This window comes from Physella acuta, unplaced genomic scaffold, assembly GCF_028476545.2.
Source record: "Physella acuta isolate Inbredline_101_S28 unplaced genomic scaffold, ASM2847654v3 ptg000918l, whole genome shotgun sequence".
NCBI lineage: Eukaryota > Metazoa > Mollusca > Gastropoda > Physidae > Physella > Physella acuta.
This window is the reverse complement of record NW_026732435.1, coordinates 518,393-529,714: the sequence shown is the minus strand read 5'-3', so window position 1 is coordinate 529,714 and position 11,322 is coordinate 518,393. Positions and strand designations below refer to the sequence as shown.

The following is an 11,322-nucleotide window of genomic DNA, read 5'->3' as shown; positions in this document are numbered from 1 at the left end:
GCCGAGTTTAGCTGTGCATAGGCTCTGAGATACTGGAACTAAGTTTATTCTTTATATGTCGTTATGTAATTAATTGTCGCAATTATTTATTTATTTTTAGTATGCTTCGTTTGATTAATAAAAAAAAACGTTTTAAAATATAAATAAATAAATAAATAGGAAATCACCCAGTTGAAAAGTGTCCAGCCGGCCTGAGAAATAATCGCCGCCCTCCCCACCCCCCCCACCCCCCCCCCCCCCATCACTTTACAAATTGCAACATACACTGATAACAAAATGACAAATCGAAGGGTGGTTAGTTAAATAAACTGTTGTTGTTTTTTTAAATCAAAGACCTAATAGGCCCATTACAGCATTGATCCTGACGGCTCAATTTTTCGGCGGCCAATTTTCCCAATGCCCTGGCGGCCCTGTCCACCCCTTCCCAAAAATGGGAGATGGGGCTAAAGTAAAGCGTATTTAATTTTTAAAGTTCAAAGACTTCTTTATATATTGTTTTCAAACGATGGATAGCTGAAAATGTTGATCCGTTGGATGATGTTGACTGCTCAGACGTTAATTAGATCTAATTAGATGTTTTTAATTGTGCGACCGGCCAAATGCCCAGCTGGCTTTACCATCTTCATTTGTATATCCTCCCCCACCCCCCTCGCCTTGAGATATACCTACGAGCAATGATCCCTCTAAGGGGGAAAAGCTAGTGTGCAACGTGTATTTTGTGTGCGCGGTATTCCAAAAATCTAATACAACTTTATTTTACAAAATCACTGCGCGGCAGCTCAAAACTACTGCGCGGGCCGCCAACCGCGCAGCTTAGAGGGAACACTGCCTACGAGTACGGATAAGCCCGGATAACAAACTTACACTGTTATTTGATGTTGTTGTTTTCTAATGTAAAAAACAATTAACAGCACAAAGTTAAAATCAAACACAGTACGACAAATATGGCGTCACATAACAAGAAATGAAATAATGCTTTAACCCGGGGCACCACAGAGTGTCGCGTGGTGGCACCCACCCCAGAGGCGTAGCGACCCTTCCGGGGACAAACTTTCGAATTGCACCCCCCCCCCTAACTTTCGATTACTTTTTCCAACCCGTTTTGGCGCCCCTTAAAGGTCGGCGCTCGGGGACATATGTCCCCCCCTGCCCCCCCCCCCCCCCCCCCCCATCGCTACGCCTCTGACCCACCCCGCTCCATGACGTCATACATCAACACGCGGATGAAGAGCCCGCGTGAAAAGGAGTCAGGTGTTTTGAGTCAGCGATGTTTGTTGTCGTCGCCTAACATGACAAGAGCGACATGGCAGAACAATAAAATACTTAAAAAAAAACTTTTTAAAAAACCACGTTTTTCTTGTGGACTAAAAAGTAGAAAATAAAATTTTCTTTTGTGCTTCCTCGAGCTGTGCAGGTTCTTGTGATGACTGACAAAAAAACGTGGGTACGTTCACCATCAAATTTCCCGACCCATCTGCCCGACCCACGTTTTTTGTCAGTCATCACAAGAACCTGCACAGCTCGAGGAAGCACAAAAGAAAATTTTATTTTCTACTTTTTAGTCCACAAGAAAAACGTGGTTTTTTAAAAAGTTTTTTTTTAAGTATTTTATTTTCTCCTTTTTAGTCCGTTGCTACACATGAAAAACGTGGTTTTTTAAAAAGTGTTTATAAATACACGGACTAAAAACTTGAGCGACCAGGATTCGAACCTGGGTTGTCGCGGCCACAACGCGAAGTACTAACCACCATACGATCACGGCCAGCGCGCTCACATCGATTGGGGCCGAAGTAACTGGGTCAATAGGCCTCCAGTCTTGTCGGTATCTTTAGAAATCATGTCCTCAATTTTATGGTCCTTGGGGCGTAATTAAATTAAGCTAATTACGGTCACTAATTGCTAGTTTTTATGATTGCATCTGAAATTGTTAGGCAAAAGTAGCATGCATGCCAAATTTCAGGTCTATAGAGCAATCAGAAGTGGGCTAATTTTCGATGTCAATTTTAACAACAAACATCCAAACAAACAAACAAACGCGAAGCTGAGTTAAGAAAAACGTGTTAAAAATAAACAGCGCGTCCGTCAGGTACACACCGACATCTGCACCGTTGGACTATCGGTGCAGAAATGGTGCACATATTGTGACACATGAGTACAGAGGCGTAGCGAGAGGGGAGGCGGGGGTGGGGGGGTACATATGTCCCCGGGCGCCGACCTCAGGGGATGCGCCAAGATGGGTTGGAAAAAACAATTTAAAATGTCATTTTAGCTGCAGTTTTGCATTATAAATATAAAAATATATCGGGGGGGGGGGGGGGGGGGGAGGTGCAAATGGAACGTTAGAAGGGGGGTGCAAATGGAAGGTTTGAGGGGGGTTCAAATTGAAAGTTTGAGGGGGGGGGGTGCAAATTGAAAATTGAAAGGTTGTTCCCGACGGGGGGGGGGGGTGGCGCCAAATTGAAAGTTTGTCCCCGGGCGCCGGAAAGTGTCGCTACGCCTCTGCATGAGTATGTCATTTAACTCTTGTCCTATCGTTACCCCATGCAAAGCAGTAAAGCAGTGTAACATATTCATAAACCACTTTTCGTGCACAATGTAATGATTCTAACATTTCCATTCACACACAAACACATACACACACAGACCTAAAACCAGTTTTTAATTATTCATTATAATAATGCTGTTTTCGCAATTATGTTAACAGAAATCTTTTTTTCTGTCCGACAATTGATTCTAAAAAAAAAACTAATAAAACTGGCTTAGCGATATTTAAAAAAAAAGCAGGAGTATAAAAACAAATAATATTACTCTACAATAAACCAACACATCACCTCTTGTTTTATATTTTCAAAATCACTACCCCCCCCCCTTCCTACTTCCTAGGGCTTAATCGTTCTTAATGGTAATGTTGGATGGGATTTCCTTCTATATATGTCCGTATTACGTGTCACCATGTTATACGCCATTTAGTATCTAGATCCAGTTAGAAAAGAAAGCTGAAAACCAGAGTCATCAGTCTTCTTTTCTTTCAGGATATGCTAACATAGATATGTCCATCAAAAAACAAACAACATGGCAGCCGTTGTTTGGTTTTAGAGTTATCTCTCCTAGATGGGTTACTGTCCCTAGCTATCGTCTCCGTGTTAGCCTACATGACTCGTTTTTATTCTCTCTTTCTCTCTCTCTCTCTCGGCTTCTCTCTTTTTCTCCTTCTCTCTCTCTTTCTCTCTCTCGCTCACTCTGATATTTCATCTCTCCAAAAGCCTTCTCTCCATGTCTGTCTAACCACCCCTCCCCTTTCAGTCTATCTTTCCCGATAAACGATATCATTAGACATCATTAAAGCTGACCGAGATCAATACCCCCCACCCCTCAACCCCCCCCCCCCCTCCTGCAGCTCCCCTAAGCTGCAGACTGCACATCACGTGGACGGTAATGACCCAACGGTATACGGCTGTTAATGACAGCACACAATTAGTCTGTGAATGATGTATAGAGTCAGCCTACCTTTGTGATGGGCAATAACATGCTGAGGTAATGGAGTTGCTCATTATCTCACCTACACGCTTAGTGTATTGAGAAGTAAGAGGAGGTAGATTTGATATCAATACAGCAGTACAGGATTGGCTAAAAGTGCTTTGGGTTTAGCAAGTGATGGCTTTGGTTGAAAACTGTGTTGATTTAGTAAGACTTATTCATATTGATATATATGTATAGATATATATCCTTAATTTATTTTAGTAAAAATGTAAGTATGGTAGTAAAATGTATATATATATATATATATATATATATATATATATATATATATATATATATATATATATATATATATATATATATATATATATATATATATATATATATATATTTACATATGTATATATAATTCATTAATTATATTTATATAGGGCCTGCAGGCTATATATATATATATATATATATATATATATATATATATATATATATATATATATATATATATATATATATATATATATATATAAAGAGAGAGAGACAGAGACAAAATGTCAAGTTCATTGTCCTTATTTGGTTTCTATTTCCGAAGCACTGATTTCGTGCTAAATATTCATAAAGATAATACCCTAGCCATCTTCGAACCAATCGCACTTGGTTTAATTATTGCACACAGTAAACCTCGATCACGCTTTCTCCAAACCACCCTATTTATACATGCTATTCAAACGCGATAATTAGAACTATTAATATCGCGACTCTACTATAATTATTATTTCTTGTGTAAAGATTATAATTGTAAAACAAATCGAAATTCGGGTTTGGGTTTATGTCGATTCTAAGAATAGAGATACTATTTTTGTATTTTTCTTTGTATGACTAGAAGAAAAAAAACAATGATTGCTTTTACGTTATTTGATCCACAGACAGACGAATATCGATCCTTCAGTGACAGACTACGGCGCTTGCTTGGATTCGCCACTTAGGCGATGAGAAACAACGGAAAACATGGCGGACTGAATGATGGCGAAATGTCAGGCTTGCAAGGGAGAAAACCACGGCGACGAAACTCAGCGTCAAGCGGAAGTGGGATGTTATAAATAAAATATTGTATTTAAGTGGGGAGTTGAAGGTTGGTTTCTTCATCATCGTGGACGGAGCTGACAAGTACGAAGCGCGTGCGATTGTAAATTACCGAGTACGGTGATTTTTTTTTCACTTTTGTCGAGAGATAATCTGGCAGGTTCCATTCTTCAATGACGGGTTGTTTTTAAATCACAAAACTCTAGACGACAGGAATTTTTTTTTAAGAAGGGGATATTGCCAGTTGTGGAATTTTTGAGAGGAGTGAAGTTACCAAGAACATATCTGTGATATCTGGAGCCAGTAGAAGATTTAAAAAAGGAAAGTATGTGGTGAGAACTATAGTTGAAAAAGAACGTTTATTGTGGAGCCTGAAATTATACTTACATCTGTGTAGATGTAACGCTCCCCCTACACCTCCAACATACTAATACAGCTCCGCTACGTCAAACACCCTGATATAACTCCTCTATATTTACCATACTGATATTACCCCTCCGCTCATCCATATATATAACCTCCCTCTACGTCCACCATCCTGATATACTCCCCTCCACTCCCACCATCCTGACATAACCTCCATCAAGCCCACCATCCGTATAAAACCCCTTCACCCATCATCCATACATAACCCTCCCCCCTCCACACCCACCATCCTGATGTAAACCCCCTGCCCCCAGCCCAACCGTCCCTTCATGTCACTTACAATGAGTAAACCCATTCTAAACTGCTGGCCAAAACAGATCACCTCGGTGTGGCTCCTCCCAATCTTCACCCTCCTCCACCTCCTACTCGCCATCCTCAGCCTCGCCCACCTCCTCATCCCCAAGTGCTTGCCTAGGATCACCTCCAAGAGTTGGCACCGGATCCTCCATCTCCTGATGGAGTCCTCACTCTACTTCTCCCTCCGCCACCTCAAACACCTCCTCTCCGTCGGCACCCTCTTCGCCTGCATCGCTGCCTCTATCGTCATCCGAGGAGGGTGGATGCACTCCGAGTTCAGCGCCGTCGAGCGATACGGAATCTTCATCAGCTTTCTCATCTACGTCCTGCAACTCTCCCTCCTGGTACCGCTTCCGTTTTTCATCTTCAACTTCCTGGGCGTCGTGCTGCTCAATGTATTCACACAGCGTCCCAAACTCCAGCGCTCACCGCTGCTTGGTCCGTTCTTGTGTTTCCGGGTCGTCACCAAGGGACTGTACCCAGAGTTGGTCAACGATAACGTCGAGTACAACCTAAAACTATGTAGGAATGTAGGTCTTCATAATTTTATTTTTGAAGTAGTTACGGATATTCCCGTGAATCTAAAAACAAACAAACAAGCCAGGGAGATTTTGGTGCCGAAAGATTATCAAACGAAATCCGGCTCCTTGTATAAAGCCCGAGCTCTTCAATATGCATTGGAACCGGAAGTGGATATTCTTAGCCCTGGAGACTGGATTGTTCACCTCGATGAGGAAACCCTTCTGACGGAAGAGGCGGTGATTGGTATCGTCAACTTCACAGGCGCCGCCGAACACTCATTCGGTCAGGGCGTCATCACCTACGGCCACGGCAAGATCATTAACTGGGTCACCACTCTGGCCGATTCGATACGTGTAGGAATCGATTACGGTTGTCTGCGCTTCAGTTTAGGCGTGCTCCACAAGCCGATTTTTAGTTGGAAGGGATCGTTCATCGTCGCCGACGCCGAGGCGGAAAAGAAAATCTCGTTCGACCACGGACCGGAAGCGTCCATCGCCGAGGATTGCTTCTTCGCGTGCGTGGCGTTCAGCCGAGGTTACAGCTTCGGCTTCGTCGACGGGGTCATGCTGGAGAAAAGTACGTTCACGCTGTGTGATTTCATGCGGCAGCGGCGTCGCTGGATGCAGGGCATACTACTTACCGCGCTCAGCTCAAAAATACCGTGGCGATTTAAGATCGGACCCGTTTTGATGAGCTTCTCAAGCTGCACGCTGCCAATCAACCTTCTAATGATCCCGGTCAGCTTTATATGGCCCATGCCATCGTCCCCTTTTATCATGCTGACCTACAACTTCATCCTGGGAACAATTATATATCTCTTCATTCTAGGGACACTACAGACCTTTTGTATACAGCAATACGGCTGGTGGCGCTGCTGTTTACTAGTTTTAGCCACTATACTCTGTGGACTTGTGGGCGGTGTTCTAGAAAATATTGTGTCCATTTTCGTTTTCTGGTTCCCTAAGTCGTCCATAACAAATTTTTACATAGTAAACAAACAAGTTCCCTGTGATTGTATTAAGGTAGTATAACATCAATACGGCATAGTCACTTTAGAAGGGTCTTTTAATTGTATTCACCATTCCACATTAGTATTTACTATAAAGTATAAAGAGAGTGGTTCTAAGCATATATATATATATATATATATATATATATATATATATATATATATATATATATATATATATAGGCCTATATATATGCATATCAAGAGATGTGGTTGATTTTGTTCATTGCCAGTAATTAAAAACATCTCCAATATATTCCATACGCTTTAGGTCGAAGGTGTCAAGAGCAGGTAAGCCTCCGTGCAACCCCTTAAATCTGTCTAAACCATTCCAGTAGAGTTGAAATTTTAAATAAGTCTGTGTGTACTATCAATATTGTGTGCTCACAAAGACATATTCCAGGTCATTGGTATCTATTATGTTTATGTTTTAAAAAATGTGCTTCGACGAACCACAACTCGTATTGTGTAGTTGTGCAAGGAGTTGCCCTTGTCATGTGACTCGCCGTGTTATCAAATGGATATTTTAGTTTTCATGATTTATTATTTATCTGGCATAAATAAAATAGTGTCAGTAAAACATGGCTTGGTTGTTCCTCGAAAAAAGAAAGGTTAAAGAAGTAAATTAGGTTTAGACTTGTTACTATAGAAAAACGTGATACAGTATAACTTTTGGTACGGCTAATTACCGGATGATATTAAACGCTTAAACCATTCCGTGTTTTAAACTATCTTGCTCACTTAGATTTTTTTTTTTAATTATACCTTTTAAAAATAAAAAAAAATAAAATCCAGTTGAAGCTGATGACTCAGTCAATCCCCATTTTATTTCTCCACCAAATCTATTGAACTTTTTAAAAAGATGCTATGAATAAATCAAAGCTGATGGGGGGAAAAATAACAGTCATTATAGTATTGATATTTTCGTGCGCAAATGCGTGTGTAATTAGTTTGAAGTTGTAATTCTATCGTAGAACTAAGCCGCGTGATAAATCTGGTAACATTTTGTAGGCTAGCAAATAGAAGGTCAAAGGTGGAAGGTGACAGTTTTTAAATTCGTCATAGGCCTGGTCGTGCGGATTTAAAGTTTTTAAACAACTCATGTAAATTGTTTCAGCATTCTAAAATTAGACAAATAAACGTTTTCGGTAACATGTAAAAAATGTGAATTTTTAATCAATTTGAAATATAGATTATATAGACCTAAGTAAAAAAATGTAAAAAAAAAATTTACTTCGAATCAGCAAGTTGGGTGTTTTTCTTTTTTTTTTTTTTTTTTTTTTTACAAATTGATTTGTAATGAAAAAAAATTGCGGCATAGGCCAAGGTCATGCGATTAAATCAGCTCCTATAAATTACTTCATTATTCTAAAATTAGAGATATGAACGTTTTTGATAGCAATCTGTAAATCTGAATTTATTTAACTTAATCATTGTGAAAAAAAAAGATTATTTTGGCCAAATTAAAACTTAAAATAAAAAACCTCCTTTTGAATCAGCAAGCATATTATCAGTGTTTCTTCCAGACTTTTTTCTCCGGGGGGGCACTTGAAATTTTCGGGGGGGGGGGGGGGGGCGCTAGACTTTCTTCGGGGGGGGGGGGGCGGACACTGTTAAAAGTATATATTTTCTATATAAATTATATACATTTCATTTCGTTCGGGGGGGCGGTAAAAATTTTTCGGGGGAGGCTTCGCCCCCCCCCCACCCCCCGAAGAGATGCCTGGAAGAAACTCTGCATATTATAATTCTTTTTTTATTTTCCAAAGTGATTTGTAATGAAAAAAAAAACGCGGCATAGGCCTACATAAGCTGTTTTATACGTATCGACTGATGCAATTAAAATTGTACGTGTGTTCATAGGTTTATAGGTAGAAGTGCGTACATTGTTTGTGTGAATAGCCTATATTAGCGATGGAGCTAGAACCTGTTATATATATATATATATATATATATATATATATATATATATATATATATATATATATATATATATATATATATATATATATTGTGATATAGTAAAAAAGGCCCCTGTACGTTTTTATTATAATTATGATTATGGATGGATTTTATTGTGCTCCTTAATAAAATCACCCCTTCCCCCACTATCGCTCTGTTGTATTTTTAACAGTTGAAGCTATTTAACAACGACATATAACATGTCTATAAATGCCATTTTAGCTACAGTATGCAGTTTGAGTCTCGGTGCATGCATAGGCACAGTAGGGAGGGGGGGGGTGTTAGGTGGGTTATAACCCATGACACAATACATATCAAACCACGTCCACGACAGCTATTGTACTTGACAGTTTTAGTTTGGGTAGAAAGGGAGATAAGAAAATGTGGTTTCTTATATAGAAAATCTAGCTCAATTTTTTTAAACTTATTTTTTGAAATTCTGCGCATGTCTCATAAAATACAATGGAAGTGGTAATTTATAAGACAGTCGTAGCGTGATAAATAAAGTAAAAAATTCCAACAATAATTTTCTTTCTTCAAATTATTTTTTAAAGGGAAGGAATTAAGGTATCATTGTTTAAAAAAAAACTACCCAATCTCGTTAATCATATTATTTGTTCTTAAACTTTAAAAAAGGAAATTAACATTATATATATATATATATATATATATATATATATATATATATATATATATATATATATATATATGAGTGTGTGTTGTGTGCGTGTATGTCTTTAGGATACGTTTACAAATATAGCCTAAATCGAGAATAATTATGACTATTAAAGTTTAAAATCGATATTATTTGATTTTTTGCTCTTCAAGCCAAGCTAACAATGCACGATCTCTTCAGTTTACTCGAACAAGAGCCATTCAAACACGGCCTCAGGCTCCCACAACATGTTCTTGTAGTCCAGATTGTGATTTATGTCTTACACCTAAATTAGGAAAAACGATTTATTCGACTTGATGACCCCCTTGTGACATCTCAGTGTGTAATCGATACCCCGCCATTATACTAACGTGCTCGATGTTTAAAGTTTTTTTTTAATTATTTAGGTTTTATTTATTTTTTCTATTTGCTCAGCCGCCTTTTTATTTTACTTGTGTGATTGTTTTGATATAGACCTTGATGTTATTTATGCAAACCTACAAATAGCAGTTTGGTTGTTTCTTTTTAAATTGTATATATATATATATATATATATATATATATATATATATATATATATATATATATATATATATATATGGTTTCTAGGCCTACTATTTGTATCCTACACTGATATTTTAGAGGGATGACGCGTCGAATACATGTCGTGGTGCTTACAGTAACAATCAATTCGTATTAACATGCTATATTTATTTTACTTATGTCTTTGAATTTTACTTCTAACACTTTTATTACTTAATATTTATTAAAATATCAGGCCTGCTCCTGTTATTTGCATTATATCTGCTGTGGTATCGCTAGTTGCCTACTGTACTTTCGGTATTTAGCCTAAACGTAACTTCTGAATTGAGTTATTTAGAAGAAAATTCATCAGTTTCAGATCTACATTCCATACACAAGAAAGCTTATGAAAAATAAGGCAAAACTGTATGCTGCTTGCCATGAACAAAACCTAATTTTGTGTAAATCGATAACAAATAATAAACTGAGATTAATTATCCTATGCTGGGATTCTTTTTTTTTTTCAGGGGAGGTCACCTAAATCTGGCATGACAGGGAGATAATAAAGAAAACTAGGGTTGTCAAGTAGGCCTACGTCAATACATAATTGGTTGTAGGCCTATTATTTTTAAGAGTCCTATAAGTAAATTATTTCCCCTGTAGAGGCTCAACTTATTCCTTAACCACTCACCTCCCTCTCATATATTACGGACATAATTTTATTGGAGTAGGGCCTACCGCTAGAATAATTAGGTCAATTACTAATCCTTTACGATATACATACAGTGATATTACGCTTTATTACGCTTTTTAAAATGAAATTCAGTGTTGGAATTACGCTCTTCACTATTAGCTTAAATATACGGCTTCATTAAATTGCATAATCTAAAAAAGGAACTACGGAATTACCAATTTCAGCCGCATGTCAGGGAAGATAACTTCGAGTAAGCACATATCAGCTCATTCCTATTTAATTCCCTTAGTTGTTTTTTTTGTGCTACTTTTTGTATGTGTGCCCGTACAGGTTGTTTATGTAGGTCTACAAGAGTTGTAAATCTAGTAAACTGGTGTTTTTTTACACACTTGGAGCTTAGCATGTTAGAAGCGAGGTTAAGCTATTAATATATAAGATAAGTAAAGTAAGTAAAGTTTCCCTTTCAAACCTGACGGTCTATGGGGCAAGTGAAGTAGAGTTCACTTGTTTCTGTGACCTCGGCATATGAAGAGATAGTGTGGTCAGGACTATGCCCAGCCGCCTTTACTTTCCCTAACGTGAGTTAGGTACTCATCAGAGTTGGGTGGGCTCAGGGACGGTCTACTGACTTGAACCCGGATTCGAACTCGAGACTAACGGGTTAGCAGTCCAGCT

The 11,322-nt window shown here is 38.5% G+C and overlaps 1 protein-coding gene across 1 annotated transcript; it reads left to right on the top strand.

Moving 5' to 3' along the window:
* Positions 1–5,214: 5,214 nt before the first annotated feature.
* On the top strand, positions 5,215–6,915 carry LOC131953387 (beta-1,4-mannosyltransferase egh). The gene has a single exon (XM_059316543.1). The coding sequence runs from the start codon at positions 5,256–5,258 to the stop codon at positions 6,834–6,836; it is 1,581 nt and encodes a 526-aa protein (XP_059172526.1). The 5' UTR covers positions 5,215–5,255; the 3' UTR covers positions 6,837–6,915.
* The last annotated feature ends 4,407 nt before the right edge of the window (positions 6,916–11,322 follow it).